We start from the raw sequence: 21,261 nt of genomic DNA on the forward strand, positions 1-21,261 counted from the left end.
TTTTTTTTAGTAAATTAGAGCTATCATTAAAGGAGACTTGAAAAAAAATTTGTCAGAAACTAACATTGAAAAAACAAATGCAAAGTATTTTGAAAAAAGGCAGCACCAAAGTAAAAATTAAAAAATTTCTGACTGTAAGAATCCATGATAATATCAAACGTAGCCGAACAAACCGCTCAAGTGTTCCAAACGTTTGCGAATTTGACCAATTGTTGAGTGAATTTCTTCAAACGCTAAAAAAAACAACGATGCATTTTGTATAATTAACGATTTAAATCTGCAATAAACGGCAAAATTTAAATTCCAGAAGCCTTTCATATGGCACCTAATTTCAACAAGCGCTTTTTCGGAGATTAAGGAGTGTCTTTAACAAAGTAGTCCAAAAAAGCACATTTTGTGCTATTTTTGATGAAAAAATTTCGCATTTTGAAAATGTTATCAAAAATTTTAACCAAAAAAACCTTCAACCAAACAATTCAGCAACGCTCATCTGTCTCTAAAGGTAACAATAACACTCTACCGTTAAAAATCTTAATTTATTTTAAATTATATTAGCAAAATTGTGCAAAAATTTTAGCAAAAATTACTGAAAATGTGAATAAAAACTTTCGAATTTTCACAAAACTTTCAACCTCGCTAACTCCCTGTAAAAATCGATTTTCGAAAAAATCTTTTTAATTCCACATTCTAGGACGTACGTGCTTTTTAATGATACACTCAAAACCCTCTACGATGAATATATCGATCGGCCAAAATTGTCTGAACAAAAAACCCCAGTTTTGTATATAGTTCCTCCCTCCCCACTAAAGTGGGGGTCGGAACAATTATAAATTATTTTGTGTGACTTATTGGGGGAATATTCCAATCATGTCGTAGTTCTCGGTCGGCGAAAAAGTTTGCCTCTCGCTCTTTCTTAGTATCCTCCAAAATGTCGACAATAAAGGATTAAATTTTTTCTAAATTAAAACTAGATGAAAATTTCTTATGTGATCAGAAGCAAACTCTTCAGACTTTTCTGTGAAATAATTGCTTTTCTTTATAGCAAGTTGATTTACTGAATTAGCCCGTGCATCAACTCAACATTTTTTTCTAATCATAGTTGGTTTACTTGCTGTTTCATATGAAATGGTAGGTTATCTCCGGCTTCTGTTTTCTCTTTCCGAAGTAATCATAATTTTTTCTCTGCAAAAGTGTTTAGACGTCTATAAATAGTATAAAATATTTGGAGCTTATCATGTTGATATCAGAAAGCAATAAACAAAATGGTGCAACTGATAAACAGAAGAAAGTTGCAGAGTTGTTCGAGTCACGAGTGTCGGTCGTGGCAGCAGATATCTCACTTGACCGACTGGGAGTTGATGATGAGACTTACAACATGCTGCAGTTGGAAACAGACATCATTATACACTCAGCTGCACAGGTAACACGTATTTTTTTTAAAAAATCAATTTCAAGCTTTAAAACTTAGTTCCCCACGCGGAGGTCCACAAACGAAACTACCTCTGATGAGAGGGTACCAGGTATCTGACAGGACATAGACAAAAACAGTCGTGCGCTCGAACTTCAGTCCAGGCCTTGCAATTTTGGTACCCGAATGCTCCTGTGTACTTAAGTTGAGTCTGCTCACAAGTCGTTTTTGTTCTGATGCCTCCATCTGGGTCTCTTATTTCTATTTGCAACCTGTCCTTTCAAATTCGCTTCGTAGTGCATTAGAAAATCGATTAACTGTCATTTGATCATATCGTTGATTTATTATTTACTTTTAGGTTAATAATTGAGACCGATTTTGATTTACCAGCATGGAATGAATTAATTCGAGTTTTTTTGGACAGAATCTCTTTAAAACTCGAGTCATTTTTCGGAAGAAAAATATGTTTTTTTTTTCAAATACATATGTCTACTTTATAAAGGGGGTAAAAATTGAATTAAGTTGGAGGGTATTTTGAGATTAAAGTAGACGCAATTTGTGAATATTTTCAGAAAACTTTCGGGTTTCTAAAAAGCTTACAATGGTATATCCCTCTCCATTGTCCACTACTTGATCTCATGATGTTTAAGATGTGTATCAGAAATCATATCCTACACCACTGAGAGCGTCTTGAAAACATCCCAAAGCCAATGTCCAAAATTTTGATAGATTCTATTAAAATTTAATAAAAATTTGTTTTGATATTGAAAGAGATTTTGTACTGCAATAGATCCGTTAGATAACTTCATTTTCTGTAAACGTTATTTTTGCACTGTTTTCTTGTTCTTGGTTAGTGCACGACTTACGAGTAAGTACAGTTAGGATTAAAAAGGCAAAATGATCGAAAATATGAACGAAGTAAAACAAAAAAATTAATGAGAGTTACGTTTCGGCGGCGTTTGCTGCAAGGCTTGATCTTTTTTTCTAAATGAACAAATTCTTTAGGCAATTTTCTTACGAAAACTTTCAACAATAGAAAATCTGATCAGAGGTTAATTTTGTCTGGGACGGTCTGAAATCAGCTCGTTTAGAAAAAAAACTTAACCAGATAAATAATACTTTAAACAACTCATTACTTGAAAGGAACAATCATAAGAGTGGTTCAATTGAGCTGAGTTGTCTTTGGAAAAATTATAATACGGAGATGTTTGCAAATTGAATGCACCATCTTGAAATTGAGAGCAGTACTGTTCGAGAACGCATTAAAGCCTGATTATGTTGTTACAATAGTTGGTTGGAGGAAGAAAATAAGGTATTAACTTTTCTCCGGGTGACCATGGGAGGGAAATTGTTGTGATCATTAAAAAAGTTTCAGAATGATGATCTTCTGATCTCTTTGACATCTCCTTGAATGCTCCACAAGAAGTCGCGTGAGACAAATGTTTTATGCACTAGATGTACTTTCGAGAGGTCTTTTTTACGACTAGAACCCTCAAAACTATAGTTTACTAATCTTTTGTTTTGAGTATGATAGATAAAGAGCTGTCATTTTTCATTCAATTCTTGTGAATGCCTATTTTGACCAGAAAACCTAGTTTATAAAAATCACATAATAATTGTCTAAGGTGAGACCGTTTTCTTAGAGCCAATTTCAGAGGAATCTATATCTCATTATTTTGTTCGAGTTTTGGTACAATCTTATATGATTCAAAGTGTCGTGTCAAATGTTTTTTCAGGCCACCATTTGCAGCATCGCCTGTTTCATTAGCGCTAACCATCTGTCGTAAATTTTCCATACAGATTAAGAGAGCTTGATTTTGACATCTATTTAGTCCAAATACAATTTTTTTCTGCTTATATATTATGTTTATTCAGGAACTTGAACATTGGTCGCAAAAGAATGTGTTCAGTGAATTTATGGGCCTGGAGTTTATATCGTTTCTGATACCCAATTTCTACAACAGTTTTTCTGTATGGTTTGAGAGTTGAGTGGGATGAACACCTTATTATTTGCTCTCAAACATATTTCCTAGAAACTATATTAGTCCTGTGGCTTTTTTAATGTTGACCGAAGTTTCATCTGACCATTCTGACTATTCGTCCTCGAAAACGGAATAAACAAGCAACTCCTGGAAGGCAGGAACCTGGGGGCAGGAACCTCTTTAAGTTCTCCTGTAGCCTCAAAAGCTTTAATGGCCTATAAATATGCGATTCACCGGAACTTTTGAGAAGACAATTTCATGTTGTGAAGAGTGTTAATCTTAAAAAGTTGACCCCCTTAGTCGCCCTAACACTTCCCCCATCGTCCAGCCCTCCCAACCCTACCCCCGCTCTCATCGCTTGAACCCCCCACACCATCGCTTTTACTTCCCCCATTGTTTGAACCCCCCCCCCCTCTCCCACCACTGCTTGGACCTCCCCCGTCGCTCGATCCCCCATTTCCCCAATGCTACCGGGCTAATTTTCCTAAGCACCAACTGGCTACTACCGAACTCAACCGCTCGCCGGTTGTTTGAGAGCAATTCGCTCGAATTTAGTTGGTTATGTTTTATAGCTTTGGTGAAAAATAAATGCTAAGAAGTTTAATAGTACAGTTGAACACATCCTAGTCATTTTTTACTTATCCCAACACGATATTATAAACATGAATGCACGGGACTTGGTTCACAGTCAAAATACCGAGTTTTCGACAGGCCAAAAACTAATATCTTTTGGGAGCGAGCATTTTGTGACGATGGGGAAGTCAGAGTCAACAAGCCCATTTAATTTAAGGTTCTCAAGGTTCTCAGCATATAGATGAGAATCATAAACATTATCACCCAAGACTTTTTAAAAAATAATACCTGTTTTAGAACATCGCAGCTGCAACAACAACTATGGATATTAGAAGTTGAAAAATATAGAAATTGTTCTCGAAATTTAATTTGTATACTTCAAAAAAGTTGAAATGCATGCAGAAAGTTCTAGGCATCAACGCTCAAGTCTGAAGCACTCAAATTTTCGGTTGAGCGCACGGTTGTTTGATCATAGATGCCAAACGCTTTCAACCTGGGAGGATATAGCCATAAGCTGCTTTGAATTAATAAAAAAGGATAAAATTTTGCTGAAATTTTTGACATAGACAATTTTAGTCCTGAAGATGGTCTGAAGCTACCAACCTTCGTCTATCTAACAATATCAGCCTGGTGCTATGAAGTATAAATGAAGTATTGATGAAGATGTTTGATTAGGTTAACTTGGTGTACCCCTACGAAGCGTTAAAAAGTGCAAATGTGCGGGGAACTCTCAACATGATCGAATTGGCTCATAATTCTACCAAAATCAAACCTCTCCACTTCATCAGTTCAAGAGCTGTGTTTCCTCCTCGTCCGGGATCAACCCATGAAGAAGACACGCCACTTGACGATATTGCCACTGGACATACAGGTTTTTAAATATTTCTGCCGCTTATTCTGTTTCGTCATTTTCCGAAAATCAAAATTTCCATGAAAAAGTTTTGATAACGTACGTCTTTCTCAAAGCGATTTTTAAGTTTTAATTCCAAATTTGCAGCCAATGGCGTTTGCATCATATATGCGAGCTAGGAAGAGTACGTCGCTGGGTTAACTTTCCAGCTTTTGAAGCAATCATTAGACCTTTACACGCCATTTTTTGCAATTTTGCCCTACTGGACGTTTTTTTAGTAGTTATTGTAAACTTCTTCTTCTTCTTCTTTTGGCATCCGAGGAGTTTTTGATTGAACCTAGTTTCTTAGGGGGCTTAAGTTGTCATTCGATTCCATAAAAAAGATTTTCGGCCCATTTTCGTTTTTTTTAAAGTCTATTGCCTATTTTTTCTGAAATTAAGTTTTTCACATAGTTTTTTTGTTCACTACTTAAGAGCTATTATATAGATATTAAGGTGTATTGTTACTAGAGTTGATTGTTTTGCTTCGCTATTTTTACTGAAATAGTTTGGTGTTTACCATTTTGATTGCCGATTAGCGGTTTCCGAACTATCTTTGGGTTTTTCATCGACCAAGCACTAGAATAGTTAAATGCTTCCCCGAAAAAATTTCGGGAGTTAGCTTTATAACTTTTTTCAAGTAATTTCGTAATATTTTTTGTCTCATTTTTCCAATCACTTTCATCGGATTCCTTTGTTTGTACTGCTGTGTATGTTGTTTTTGAACAAAATTTGGTCACGTCCAAACAACGGGGGACGCGAAAAAGCAAGTGGTTTTGCAGCTTGCACTTTTTTCACCCCAATTTGAAAGAAGAGTGAAAAAATGGTGTTTGAACAAAAATTCGCTTTTTGGATTGTGTTTTTTGTTCACATGTGATATTTTGACTTTGAATTTTGCTAAAAAATTTTTTCAATTGTTCAATTGCATTCATTTCTAAGTAATTTTCCCAAATCATTTATTTTTTTTTATTTCTATTCGTTTGTTTGGTCAACAATAATACTTTGAATTGTGTCAGGACGTGTACTGCTATATTGTTTTCATACAATTCAAAAAAATTGAATTGTATTGTCGCGCTGTCTTTTTTTAAAGATCCGCTTACCCTTTTTATGGTTTTTGGAAGTCAAATTGGTCACGCCGATACATGAATTGGAGCGAAAATGCGAATGGTTTTGCGGCGTGAAATTTTTTGCTCTAATTTTAAAGTAGAGTGAGAAAATGGTGTTTGAGAAAAAAATCGCTTGCTCTCGCTAGTGGTTTTTTGTCCATATAAGGCATTTTGATTATGATTTTTACAGTTTTTATCAGTTTTTGAACAGATTGTTTTCTGAATGGTTTTCCCAATCTATTCATAGTCCATTCTATTTCTAGTTTTTTGTTTTTAGTAACTGAAAATTCTTTGAATTGTGGGTCAGGACTTGTCCTGCTGTGTTTTTTTTTATTTCGAATACGCCGCATAAAATTCCGTCAATTTAGGTCGAGAAAAAGTGCTTTCCTCATTTTGGCGCCTTTTCCACAGTTTGCATGAAATTTTTTGACTTCCCTAGGCTAGCTTCTTGCTTCGCTCCTTCTTCTCACAGTGCTTTTAAACAGCAGATGCTCAGCAGTTGCTTTTAAACAGCAAAGCAATCTAAATTGAACAGAGTCAATATCCAAATCAATCAAAATAGAAAATGGATAAATCCCTAAAGCCCAATTTTAAATGTTCGCTACTTGAACTTTGTTCTTACAAATGTTAGTTAACATCTCTAATTCTTTTTGGCATTGATACTATCCATTGTTTACTCACATTAAGAAACAGGAGTATGTGTAACTACAAAATCCGGGTCTTTCCCATTATAGCCCCCCCATGAAATTATACCCCCCCCCCCTCATTATGGTATAATTACCATTAATGGGGGGGGGGCTATAGGTTATCTGACCACTAACTGCAAACAATTGATCATAAATCAGATTCACATTTCACCGGGTGGAAGACTTCTGGCACGTGGCATTCAAATAATGAAGTCCCTCTTAACTTAAAAAGATGAACCAGGCTGATGGCGAAACAGTTCAAAAACTTTTTAAGTTTTCAGAAGGCTACGGTCAGTCGAAGTGGGTGTCAGAGAAGCTGTTAGAATTGGCTCAGAAGAGAGGTTTACCAGCAGTTGTGTATCGTCCGGGTTTCATTGGAGGTGATTGTGACGAATGTTACTGGAACCCACAGGACACCAATCTGGCCATATTCCAGGTGAAAAGTTTAAACCCTTGTTATTGAACCCAAAAGGTGTCTGCTATGAAGAGCTGTATTTTATTTGGTCTATGATTCGTCAAATTAGGATCGAACAAAAATTGCAAACCCGTTACTATGCAAGAGCAACATAGAACAGCTTGACACCTTTTATCAACCAGTAAATACTTCGACCATGTACTAATTCTTTTTGTTGACTTGGACTGTGTTTTGACTGGAAAAGTCTACAACGCGTATCTATCAAGAAACATCATTTCAAGAAACCAGACAGTTTCTTTTCAAAGGTGAATGGCAAAAAATAACTGCAGTTTAGAAAGTTGAAGTTGAGAACTACGTGAGCAACTTTCCACGACATACTTGCAAATTAACTCCTTGTTCGTGGTTAATCATACAGTTAAAAACAGTATCGAACACCACAATACTGGCGACCGACAATCTATAAGTCTAATATAAATTGATAGTCAAACAAGGAAGCTCAGTAGTGTGCGTATGCACAAAATGTTCCGAAACCGTTCATTATCATTTTTGGATTAATTATCTACGAAATGCGAAAGGCAGAGAAAACTTTCAAAGCTTTAAATATTGTTGAAAAACAGTTGGTTCATGAATAAAAACGTTGCTTTCAACTCAAATCACATAGCAAAGCAATCAATGCTATATTACAGGGCCGATTATACTTGACATTATTAGGACTATGGAATACGATAAACAACAATATAAAAAACAACATCAAACATTATTAAATCCAAAAATCAATGTACAATTTATATAAAAAACTAAATAACGAAGTCAAATGACCGTGAAATAAAACCAAAACTAAAGAATTGATGTGACCAAATCAATTGAAAACACAAGGGGCTACTCCTTAGAGAGACGTTAGAAAATTAAACGAAACAGAACGAATACGGCGAAGTTAAAAAAACGTTTACCTTTTTGAAAACAATTCATTTCAAATAAAAAAAACCATTAGCTGCCAACTGATATCTTAAACAGTTTAAATATTCACTAAAATTTTCATATGAAGACATTGAAACCTGTCATTAACTACAGAAACTGTCGCAATTTTACAAAAACAAACAACAAATAGAGACGAAAAACAAATATTCAATTAATTTTTGTGAGAAAAGGGCTTCGAAGAAGTTAAGACCATGATAAACTCCGTAAAAGTGAAATATAATCATTTTTGCCTTATTTGATTACCAATATTGTGATATTAAGATATGTGACATCTGAATAATGATACTAGGAATTAAAGAAACTAAATTGAACAAAATTGGGCAAAGTTAGGAAACACATTTTTTTAAGAAAAAAAGTTGTTTTCAAAGCTATAACAGTACTCGCTTTAAATGAAATCATTGAATAGATTCAATTATATCTCAAGAAAAGTCGATTGAAGTATGTTTTTTAAATTATGTCATATGTCTACAAAAAAATGAAAAATACACAGAACAAACAATAATTAAACAAAGTTTTACGGAAAAACTAGTATCGAGGCCCTTAAAACAATTAGAAAGGCAATAAAGACAAAATTATATAAAATTTTGCTTCCCTCAAACACCAATAATTTGATATGCAACCTGTATTCAATGAGATCATGCAAAAAGATTGCAGCAAAGTGCCAAGTTAAAAACTAAATCCACATTTAAAAAAACATTTGTCTTCAAGTTCTTGAAAAACTTTATTTATCAACTCTAAAATCATTAATCGGTTTACTTGTTCTGCCGAAGAAGGCCCAAGAGATCAGTCATTATTTAGAATTTGTAATATGTGTACAAAAAGTGCAAAAAAGACAGAAAAGAGAAAATTAGACGTTTCGGTGTCGAAACCGTTAAAACAGTAAGCAAGGCATTTAAAACTTTAGTTATTTTCAATTGTGCCTTTTACTTACACCAACAATGTATTTGCGACCTCCACGGTCACATTTGTTTTGCGAAGAAATTTTTGCATCAAAGAGTTTTGTTGAATTAGAGAATCTGAGCGAATAATCATTCAAAGGTCGACCGGCGTAAAAATGAACGAAAGGAAAAAAAACATCGTAATCAAATTGAATTGCCTTTTTTTGTAAGATCTGCCAGGAATCATAAGAATACCACTTAAAACGGTCTGTCTTGAAAAACTTTATTGTCGTGCAAAATAACAAACCCTACTCGAGATCTAGACTGTATAAAAAACCAAAAAGTCAAGGGGACAACATTGACCCAAATTACACAGTCGTGCACATACCTACAGGTGATAGAAACTCTTTTCATGAGTTAATACACTGTCTTTTTATAGATGAAAATGGTCGAGTTGCTCTTTTCGATGCATGAAAATGGGTCCGAGTCAAGGCCTTATCATAGACCTTATAGTCGAGACAAAATCTATTCATGGGTTGATTTAGGGTCTTTGATGGGTCTATAACTCTAGCAAAGTATTGGATCTTTTCTTTTTGGCGCCCTGTACGTTATGCAAACCCAGTTCCACAGTACGTGCCACTATATAGCAAACCATCATCTAAAAATTTGGAATCTGGGGTTGCATAGTTGCTTAGTTACATAATATGCACCTTCAAAAAGGGGGGATCAAAACACAACGGATCCATGCATCAAAACTGGGTATTTTAATGGGTCTTGGTCCGACTGGATTCGGTAGTTGATCGAGCTGAAATAGTCAATCAACTGTCGGTTTTTTCTCGTCATGTTGAAAAAAACATGATTTCTGAGTTTGCTGCATAATTTTTGTGAGTTCTTCTCTTGCTTTTTCTTTCCGGACGTTGGAAAGGCATTGGAAAAGTAGTTATTAAAATAAATTATAAGCAGACGGATATGCACGGTAAAAACAATGCATGTACAGTTTTCCAAAACTAATCAATATTGAAAGAAATTTATTTTTACAAGTGAAATTCCGTTATGAATTCTCAGTGAATTTCCAAATGGGATCCCTATAAATTTACTGTGAATCCCATATTTTCTATTGGGAATAGTACGAGTTCAAAATTTAACTTAGGACCCAATGGATTAGCAGGAAACATATGTGAATGCGAATTTTTTAGCTGTGACTGACAGGTGCAAGCTTTTTCTTAGCTTCTACTTTCTCGCGTGAAATCAAAGAAAAGAGCATTTTAGTTGGCTTGCAATCCTGTTTTTAGGTGTAGTTGAGCTATCTGGGAGGGTTCTGTTAGTTTAGAACAATTTTCATTAGCTGAAAACTTAACCTTATCTTTTGAAAGAAACTATTGTTGCTCTTTCTCATTAGCCAAAAAGAAACAGCAAAAATAGTTCAAAATTTGACATGAAATGATGAAATTTGAAAACAAGGAAAAGTTGGAGAGTTATTAAATTGTCAGAAATAATTTGTTGTAATAGCTACTTTACAATACTGAAACATTAAAATTCATCTTTTTCCTCAAAAAAGACCCTTGAAGTGACCATGCATCGAAACATGAAACAACAATTTTTGAGTCAATTCATTTTCGAGGTGCTCCATTATTGCCAACAAATTGCCCAATAGTTCTTTTTGGTCAATACACTGTCTATTTTGTCCAATTTTGGGTCTATATATAGTTGAGGCTCTCGCCAAAGTATGTACAAAGTCACTTCAAAACCCATTATGCTCATCGGTCTTTTAATGGACAACATTGGTCGAGGACTGAAATTTCATGACTCTAGATCCAGGCTAGGGGACCTGGAATTATTAAGAGACCGTCCTCGACAGATTTAAGGTATGAAAAGACTGTCCTCGGCAGACATTTGGTATGGAAAGAATTTGTCTGGACCTAATGTGATGTCCTGGATTTTGGCTGGAACTAAAACAACCGTCCTATAATTTGGCTGGAACTAAAACATACGTCCTGCGTCCTGGAATTTGGCTGGACAATAAAGGTGTTCTGGAATTCGGCTGGACAATAAAAATTGTCCTGGAATTACGCTCGTGACCGTTATAATGACTTGTTTTCAATTTACTTCAAAGTTACGGACATATAGCGCAATTCGTTAAGCATTGGGATAGATTGAAGAAGGTCACGAGATCGAACCCAGATGTTGTCGGAGCTTTTTAGTTTGCCTCATTTTTGCATATGAAAAGAATTTCGCTGGACTTATGGAAAGAATTAGCCTGGAATTTAACTAGGGTCCTCGACCGTGTAATTTAATTCAATATTTACCCCCCACCTGGAGTTAATAGGTCTTTTCATAAATTCCAGGTCTTGACTAGGGAAGCGTCTGGATCTTTTCTCATAAGATAAGCGTCCCTGATCGATCAGGGGACGCTCGAAAAGATGCCAACTTTAATTGGTATTATCTAAGTATTCAATGCAAAATCAACTAAATTCTGCTGTTTCTTTCAGTCCTCTAAAGACTGCTTTTGCAAAACTCGTAACATTACAGGTTTCATGTTGTTTAGTATTTTGTGTCCATTTTTTATTACATAATTTTTTAGGCCATAACAGCCACCGGATTTGTCCCCAGACACAACTGGGCTCTAGAAGTGACCCGGGTTGATTTTGTGGCCAAATTTGTGACCAAGTGCCTCCAAGACATCAAGTTCTCGAGCGGAAAGCGCTTCAACATGGTACAACCAAAGCCACTAGACAGCAAAGCATTGTATCAATTCATGGAAAATTATGGATTCAAATTGGAGCGAGTTTCTATTCAGGAATGGATTGACAAAATTCAAAATTCTGAAAAGTTAAAACCTCCACTGAAAAGTTTACTGAAAGAAATGAACAGCAATGAATCGTTATTTCCATTGGAGCGTACGAAATTTTCAGTGAAGCAAACTTCAGAGGCCATCAGATATTTTGAAGTTCAGGGTTATCCTCCAATAGATACTGGATATTTACGGAAATTTTTCAGCAAACAAATTGAGCGGAATATTTTGACCAGTCCTCCATTATTAACGGCTGAAATTGACAAATTTTCAACTTACAAGGTAGTGAAAGCGAGAAATATAAAAATGCAGAGCTTATGAAAAACTGACAATTTTGTAATTTTCCCCTTTATATAGTAACTCTCTTACTTTTTGAAATAAGTTTCAGAAGTAGTTGAGGGGTTTTGAAATCATCAAATTTTCTACAAACTTTCAAACTGTTTAGATCCTCTGCAATACTTTTGATAAAAGATTAGATTTTGATACCAAGAAAATTCACACTAACTTTGCATTTTAAACAAACTTTCGAATAATTCAATTTGAATACTTTTTTTCTTTTGGGTAACAGTTAATTTTTTTCGGCCCATCATTATTAATAATTTTTACATATTGCGAAATATCCTAATCAATTGCCAGCTACAATCTTTCACCTTTGACAAAAATAGGCAGAATAACGGACAGCTCTGAATAAATACGGTCATTTTTGAAAAAAAAGAGCTGCTTAGGTAGGCGATTAACGCATATTCATAACCGAAAAACTTCTGATTCTGAGTATCAAAATGACGTTTCCGAGGAAAAGAACATGAAGCAGACAGCGCCCATGGAGCTGCTCAATTATTTTGAAACAAAAATGAACTTCTAATTATCTTTCGAAAAATATCGGGGATGTTAATGCTGATATTTAACTGCATATCATAACATTTATTTTCGTCCATTTGTGAAATTGATTTCTGACTGACAACCATGAAAATCTACAAGAAAAACTTGCTTTGGCTTTAAGAATTCGATATCAAGTTCTTCAAAATTTCCTTGAAAATTGATTGCAACAAAACTATAAAGAGAATATGAAACAGAACTCTTGGAAGGATGGCATGACAAAAACAAATTATATCACAGCCTGTGCACGACCGCCATCATGTCAGTACAGTACAACATTTTCCGGACAATTGTATTCAGATTTCTTATGATTTTGTTTCTAATGACTCCTCAGGACAAAAAATAAATAGGACAACAAAACTACCTTTTCTCTTAATACTGTTTGAAAAAATTGTTTAAGCGTTTTAATGCGACGACAAGGCAATTTTTAGTGAAAACCCGAGAAATTCAACTCAGGTTGATTGCAAAAAGTTTGGCAGTTCAGATTAACTCTTTTATGTTTTAGAATTAAAAAGTCAATAGGTTTAATTGTTAAAAAACACTTGATTCAATTAAAAATTGAAAAAATTGAGCATAAGAAAAAACAGTAAAATTATGAAAAGAATAGATTGAACAAATTAGAGGTTTAGCCTTCAACTAATTTTCTCCTGTTTTCTCAAATCTCAATACTCTATTTGTTTCGGAATGTATAACATTTGTTTCCCTATCAAGGACACAGAGAGCATCAAACCACCCAGTTCGCTTCAGTGATTTCAAATCTGTCGAGAAAATAAGTTTTTGTAGTTAAAAGTTTTGAACTGAATTAATTGTTGTTCTACGGATTATCGTCACTTTACTTGATACTTAATAGGTCTAAATAACAACTTATCCGCTCAGAATGAGAAAATAATTCCAATAATTACACAAATTTCAAACGAAGGTTCAAATGTCTTGATTTTAAATCCTTCTCAATAAACCAAAACTAACAATAAACTGAAACAGAAAGTGAATTGATTAATCAAGTACAAAAAGAATTGGGAACGACTATAGGTTTCTTTCTCCGCTAACACCAAAGCTTGACAAAGTCAATTTGGTTTTAGGCTTCAATTAGTTTCAATGACACTAGATTAGTTTAAGCTTCGCTAAAACCTGTAAGAGAAACTTATTTTGTGCCTAACACAATTTTCTTTTCTGACGCAGGAACTTTGTTACTCGGGACAAAAGTTTAAGGATATCAAAGTTAATCCTTTTTTGAACACGTCTGAAATACGCTAAGGTGTACAATCACAAAGATTACATACAAAAACAGAAACAAGACATGATAAAAATTAACTTACTAATTACTAATTTGTGCTTCAGTTCATAGGGTATGTCAATTTAATAGGACGGAACAAACAAGTTTCGACTGGTTCTTTGAAGTTCTTCAAGTTCTGTTTCTACCGCTGGTCTCGTGGTTTTACATGTCAAACACTGCATCTTTGGTTGCCTGCAGCTTACGATGTCAACAGAACAGAAACAGTTTTCATAGCATCACTTTTTCAGTGAAGTTTTGATGTTTTAACTAATTTGTTTAATCAAAAACAAATCTTGTCAAAAATTCTGTGTCAACAAAAAGCTGATTCTTCAACCAATCCTGAAGAATCTAATGCAATTTGTAAATGATTTCTGAAGTTGATTATAAGTCGCAATATTATGATAGCGGCTATTTCGTGTTTGAATATCAGTTCCTCTCCATGTTTTTATAATAGTTGCTAAAGGTAGAGACAGGCTAGAGAAATTTAATTTGGTTTTAGTAGAAAGAAGCATTAAAGTTCGCTTGTGGCTCTATCTAACTCTATTTTTTTAAGCTGACTTCCAGCAGCGCTTTCTTTGTTGTTCATTTCCGTTTGGTAGTACAGGCACTAGCTACACTTCTGTTTTCTTTAATCGCCGTCGTTTGAATGAGTTTTCTCTAATTGAATCACACCGTCTAATTTTTCGATGGTCTCCTTAGCTTGATCCATTTTTAAATAATCTCACTTATCGCCTCCTTTTTATTTGCTGTAGGTTGCCATTTTTGTCAGTATTTGAAGTTTCCAGGCAAAATCAGCGAAATCTTTCTCATTTAAGAGTTCACTGGGCTTGATTTTGTTGAAACAGCAGCCAATTACTGATAGACCGTTTTGCGCATTGAGATTGGGTAAGCACATATATTTGTTGCCAAGCAACAAGTGATTAGGAATCAGTACCTCCAAGTCATTGACATCGGAACTGTATAGATTCAACGGTCTTGCATTCAAATTATGTTCCGCGATACACATCGTAGATGAAAGAACATCCTTTGTATCTGATCTTTTCCTTCCCAACATTGCATACATTGCTTTCCTGTAACTTCTACGTAGTATTTATATACTCCTCTAAATAGGGAAACAAATTGTGGTTTGGACCTCCATCCAACGCCTTATTGAACCAGACCTTCTTCAATCCCCTCCTTTGTCCACGCCACAACGTATTCTACAGCCTCCATTTCACATCCAACAAAATTGTCTCATTGTTGCTGATCTTCGTGCCTAAACTGCCTCCTTGTTCAGTAAATTCCACGGTTGCATAGAAACAACAACCTGTGTCGAGCTTGGATACCTGTTTCACAGTTCAACAAGTGAACAGAAAAAACCAGCGCGTTTCTTTCCTCGGCCTAATCCTAACAGTGAAAGAGCCAAAGCGGTGCACTCCAGCATACCAAAACTCTTGGGGGTGAATCCGGCGTTACTGATGTCAACGTTTGAGCTCTGTTTTTCTACAGTTAAAACACTTGATTGATTATTAGGCTTTTTTGTCCTCGAATCCATGTCCGCTGAACAAGTTCTCTTACATGCTCGGTGCCTTCATGTTGATTGTTTTTGTGCCCATTTCGCACGAACAGCTGAACTTTAGACGATTGATGTCCTATCAATATTCCCTATACGGCCTATTAGCCTCTTGGCGAGTAAGTTCTCTCCATCAATGAGTGGGGACAAAAAAATATTTTGCTGCCTTTTGGAATTTCCTTTTCAGCTTAGAGAGAGTTCATCACTTTAGCAAAATGTTTTTGCGGTATCAAATTCAAATTGAGCTGCTTATGACATCGTAGTCACTAGCCTCTTGAAGTTAAAGAAAACTCTTATTAAAAAACAGTTTTTTCCTTCAGCCTGTGATATGAAGACCATGAAGGCTTAATCTTTTCAATCGAGGCAAAAAATCAGGTTCTCTTGCTCTCGTCATCCATTTTCTGGTTTTTTCAATCAATTCTCCCAATCAATTCAATTCTTTATAGCTCCTCAATGTCAGTTGCCTTGCTGCTTGTCCTCTACGTTTTGATATTGCTCTCCTGTTGGCATTACGAAACATCAGTCATTTTCAGGTTTGCAGCAACCACATTGATCACAAGAATTTGCTGTTTACGATGGGAGCTCTGCAGTCATTTCAGTATGAACTGTTATCGATTCTGACCAAAACCAAAACTATATATCCTCATGTCGTGTTCTTTGGCTAGTTCTTCTAACAATCTCACTGTGATAACTGTTTCTGTTAAATCCAAGCGCTGTAATGAAAGATGTCTCTTTGGTGCCTTCCTGCGTTTTCCAAAAAAAACAAACGTTAATTAAATTGAGTAATTGTTCAGTTGTGATCTTGGAAAAGCCACTGCGAACATCATATCAACAAACACCTTAAACTCGTTTTTCTCCCTCGCCGTTTTGAAATATGTTCTACAGATGCTTGTTTCAGCAGCCAAATTAAAGTTTTCGTTTCCTGTTCATTAGTTTTGCTGCATCACCAGTCTCCACTTGGTTGATACATTTTTTTCATTCCTAGTCCAGATGATATTCAATTGTCGTCTCACGTGAACACTGAACGGAGCAAGCAATCCGATCGGGTCAAATACTGAAGAGACTAATGAGAGTATCCTACTGTTAATTATTATAGTTTCTTGTTGGTACCTCTGCACAATTCAAAACTGTCAACAGTAACAATCCCTTGTAGTACAAACGTTCTGCCACTACTTCAGAAACTGCAAAAATTTTTGCTGATCTGCATCTTCATTTCATAACCATGTTGTAATAGAAAGAGTTGTAAGTGACTGAGAATTTCAATTGTGAATGGAAGTGTTAATACCAATTTGATAAGATTATCACGGTAGAAATCGTTCTGTATTGCTTTCCCTGCAACTGAATACTTTTCGTCATTATAGAGTGCCGCTCGTTCCAGAGCAAACTTTGGAAAACTTGCAGAACTGTTTGTTCCGATTAAAAGACGCCAATATTTGCATATTTGAACATGATCTCCAGTTCTTTGCCTCCAAAAAAACTTCAAGCAAGTTCTCTTCTTGCAACTTGCACTTATAGAAATACAAAATCGAGGTCGGATGTCAGGGCATTTGGTCCATAATGAAATCTGATACCGTTCTGATGAACCCGTGTAGCAGATCAAGCCATAGTTCTTTTCAATATGATGCAGCACTGCAAACTCGTCTTAGCTCGCCAGTCTTAATTCGGTTTATCAGTGAATGGTGTGCCGAATATCGTACTGTACCTAAGCTGACAGTTACTTTGGACTCGTTTACTATGTTTACTAAACTCATTTCAACATCTGTATCTATTGAATCTTGGCGCAGATGAGTAAATCTGACCGAAGTCTGTGACGTAGTTGTTGGGTGGGTTTGGTTCATCCCACAGTAATACCTATTACAACTATTTGCGGAAAAGGTTTTTTTTCTCTTTAGCAACTTTTAAGCCGGCTGTTCCTTCTTTGAGGGACATACGGCGCTTACTTTGGAGGCATGAGTTTCTGTGTCCCACAAGAGGTTTGAACATTCTCGGCCACGTTCTCATCTTCCGCAAAGGAAAAAAAATTGTTTCCCTTTGCCAGTCATTGGCTCACTCTAATTCCGATAGAACGGAGAAATAATCATTTTTTTCAATTTTTTAGCTTTTAAGCATCTTGAGCAAACATGATCTTTTTTATCAGTTTGCAGTTTTTTTGGGTAGATCATTCAGGTGATTGAGAATTTGCGTCATCTTATTATAGTTGTGGCGTCAGTTTTTCAACGCGATTTATTGGTTTACCAACACTTCGATTTAGAGCAGTTTTGAATGGAGTCGTTTGGTTTTCAGCGGAATGTTTCCTGTCTTCAGATCCTTGGTTCAATGGATGCCGCCTATATTAAACGTGTCATTGGTAGCATAGGCTGTTAGTTTCCTTTTCACACTTTTAATCATGAATGAAACCGTTAATCCACTTTCGAGAAGAACATCAGTATTCATCTTGTTATCACCACTTTATTGAGACAGGAACCATGTGAAGAGAGCTCGTTCCTTCAATACGTTGGCTGTTTGTTGCTCTGCTTATGTTGACTACTCCATTGCCCTTTGACCTTTTCAATTTGGGTTTCCGCGTGTAGCAATTGGCCTTGCATCTCGGCCCATTTAATTTTACCGCACGCGTTGCCTTTACAGTGTTTGATTGCATGTTTTTTGCCCAGGCATCCGTAACATAACCGCTATTTTCCCACTGCTGCGTACCGATCATTAAAACTCATGTTTCTCGATAAAGTGCCGTTCAAAATTTATGATTGCTTAGAGCTAGCGGACAGTGATCATTCTTCATTTGCTTCTATTCTTTAAAATCTCATCTCGAAATTAGTCTTCCAGAACTGTTCATTGTCATTGAGAAGCGATTGTCTGTGTTCATGTTTCTTCGGTCTAATCCTCTTCGCGGTTTTTCAAAAACTGTAAATCCTACGTGGCATTTCAAAGAACCATTTTTGATTCTTGATCAAAGCACGACATTATTATCTTTATTAGCAGCATAGAAGCGCCTTGTTTTCTTTGTGAACCTGATGTTGTTTTTCACAGCTATAAACAATGTTGAGATTGACAGCAGATCATCAATTTAGAGCACCAACTAAGTACCAGCTGTGACAGCATACATTGTGTGGGGGGAAATATTTGATGTCAATTTTGATTTTTGTTTGGCTTCTTATTTTTGTTCATTATTGTTTGAATTTGTTTTTGGTATGTCATTTATTGTCATTAGTAATACGCAAGAATTTATCAGTAAAAAAATTCCGGATATACAAGAAACGCTTTAAAGAAAAGCGTGAATAAAGTCTATCGTTGCAGACCTGATATTGGCTTAAGGCCTTTTGCTCAAAGTTGATTCTTTTTCCCACGCTTAGAGTAATTTAATAGTTTTTCAGATTTTTATAAAAACTTTTCCTTCTCTGACTTTGTAGTAGTGTCAACTTGAAACAACTAATTGACAAAAAGAGATACTGTTAACCCATAAAAAATAAGTGCTTTCAAATGCTATACATAACAATTTAATGCAAGCAAAGTAGAACCACAGCCCAATTTGACGGCAATTAATTTCCGCGACGTCTGTTTAAAGGTAATTTGCACAAAGTTCCTGCAACTCATAACAAAAACTAATAACGTAACAGCATTTCATTGGTTCAACACAACATACATCCACACCTATTTGAACGCATTTTTTTTAATGTAATAGAACAAAATTTTATATGAAAAACTTTTCATCATTTTCTTTTTCCAATAAAAACACTGATTGTGCATCTGCTACAATGTTGTTCACTTTTTTCGGAGGAAAATTAATTTAGAAGCAAGAACCAGCTGTGATAAAATGCAGCAATTGGATGCAAAGAGGTACTGTCAAATTATTGAGAGCACCTGGCATCATCCATTTAAACAGACGAAATTTCAACGTACAAAGCATCGCACTGGGAAAATAGCGATGTGAGCGATGAATTTCTAAATAACATTTGACATGACAAGGTTTATACTTTTAAAGGATAACTTTGCTGCAGTTTTAAGATTTTTCCACCACAAGTTTCATCCATATAACCTAGTCGAGGTGTGATTAGTTTATCTTTTAAAAAAAGTAATGTTAAATTTCCTTCAAAGAATTTTTTAAGAAAGAAATTATTTTCTTAATTGTTTCCTAAAAGAAGAAATGATTTGTGAATTTATCCTGTTGGGCTCGAAATTAGTTGGTTTCTTTGAAAAGTAAATTATTTTTCATTTTATTGAGCGATTCTCAAAAAAATCCTCATTTTTGAAAATGTTTCTGGTCAATTCCGTGACCTCCTTCAGCATATCAGTGGTATATAATAAGAACGTTGAGAGCGGGGGAAGGGGATATTCATGCGAAACTTAACATAGGAAAACAGGGAATGATCCTGAGTGGGCATTCCTAGGATTTTAAATTTTGATTTTCGGTGGGTCATGGTGAGAGGGTAATCTTGTCGTACTTATACATGGAAATTAGGGGTTGTATTAATTGAGTCTTTAACGATACTTAAACATGTGAAAATAGGTGTTTTTTAAGTGGGTTTATTACGTGACATAAACATGGGAAAAGAGACAGTGATCCAAAGTGTGAATACCTGGGATCCTAAACGTGTTTAGAAAGTGTCTTATGCTGAATGGGTAATAATACGATGCTTAAATTCGATAATATAGGGGGTAACCATATCTTCCTACTGTCCTTAAGCATGGGGTATAAGAGTTACTTCAAATGGATTTTTACGATGGTTAAACATGGAATAGAGGGGATTATTCTAATTGGGCATATTGGAATAGGGATGGAAAGATAGGGAGAGTTAGCGTAGAAAAGCCAAACTGTGGGAAGTTTTGGCTGAATTATACCCCTTCTCTCTATAACAAAAATTGGGTGATTAAGCAACAGTTCAAGCGATTTATCAGAAAGTGAAAAAAGTTTTCATGGTATAGTGAAGGGTATCTAAAATTTTCAGCAACTTGTTTTTATCTTAATCTTGTTCTTGATTTTGATATTATATTGACGTCAAGATTCTATTGCGGGCTCTTTGGTATTGACAATTCTACACTTGACAAATTCTTCAAATCTTTAAAAGTCTTAAAATTGTATGCTCTTCTTCATGACGCTTCTGGTTTTCTCCTTAAACGCAGCGAAAAAGAATCAAGTTTTTCTTATGTCTTGCCAAGTCCATTCACAAATGAGTAGCTTGGTCACGTGACAGGCATATCTTTCTGTCTCTATGTGAAGAATTTTAAGAGAAATTTGTTCAAGTAATTGGAATGTTGAAAATACGACCAAGTGTTCCTGATATTGAAGACTTCGAAATAAAAAGTTGGGTTTTATAATCAACGAGCTTTCTGTGCGTACTCATAATTACAGCGGTACAGTTTCTTTCCTAACCCCAAATTCATTCAATACACTTTCCTCATGTGAACAAAGGTCTTACAAGTGGGTTTTCAAAGTTCTTCATGGTTGAGTTAGGGAGAGCGGAGATTACCCTTTCGCTATTTGCAGAAAGTTATTCAAAGCAACAAATTTTGTATTTTCTTTGCCAAATTTTTTGCAAAAGGAACTGAAAAAAAGGACTTTTTGAAGAAATACTCCACATAGACGTTATCAAATTGGAGACGTTGTTGTGTCCAAAGGTTGAAGGCCTAAAATTATATCGCGACATACCAATTTGTGATTTACTTGCGTTAAGTTGTCACAAACTACAAACAAGCAGATTTTTTGCTACTAAAAATGCCAACTTATTTTACCAGTGGCTGACTAAGGAGTCGTCGTTTGGTAAAATCAACTCCATCGCTCCTACAAGTGAATATGTCTCTAAATTTGACAGTTTACAGTTACATAATGACCGAAAACCATTAAACGTTACATTTGCTAAGC

The 21,261-nt window shown here is 35.3% G+C and overlaps 1 protein-coding gene across 1 annotated transcript; it reads left to right on the forward strand.

The window, feature by feature from the left end:
* Nucleotides 1-1,234: 1,234 nt before the first annotated feature.
* LOC142348300 (polyketide synthase HetM-like) lies at nt 1,235-12,027 on the forward strand. The gene is made up of 4 exons (XM_075399631.1): nt 1,235-1,420; nt 4,639-4,834; nt 6,926-7,080; nt 11,497-12,027. The coding sequence occupies exons 1-4, from the start codon at nt 1,235-1,237 to the stop codon at nt 12,025-12,027; spliced, it is 1,068 nt and encodes a 355-aa protein (XP_075255746.1).
* The last annotated feature ends 9,234 nt before the right edge of the window (nt 12,028-21,261 follow it).

This window comes from Convolutriloba macropyga, chromosome 1 (genome assembly GCF_964194025.1).
Source record: "Convolutriloba macropyga chromosome 1, txConMacr16.3, whole genome shotgun sequence".
NCBI lineage: Eukaryota > Metazoa > Xenacoelomorpha > Acoela > Convolutidae > Convolutriloba > Convolutriloba macropyga.

What these genes read in the sequence shown, in the direction of transcription:
- LOC142348300 (XM_075399631.1), top strand. Translation starts at nt 1,235, where the DNA reads ATGTTGATATCAGAAAGCAATAAACAAAATGGTGCAACTGATAAACAG. An exon ending in TTATACACTCAGCTGCACAG is followed by an intron (nt 1,421 to 4,638) that starts GTAACACGTATT and finishes ATGTTTGATTAG; the next exon opens with GTTAACTTGGTGTACCCCTA. An exon ending in CCAATCTGGCCATATTCCAG is followed by an intron (nt 7,081 to 11,496) that starts GTGAAAAGTTTA and finishes ATAATTTTTTAG; the next exon opens with GCCATAACAGCCACCGGATT.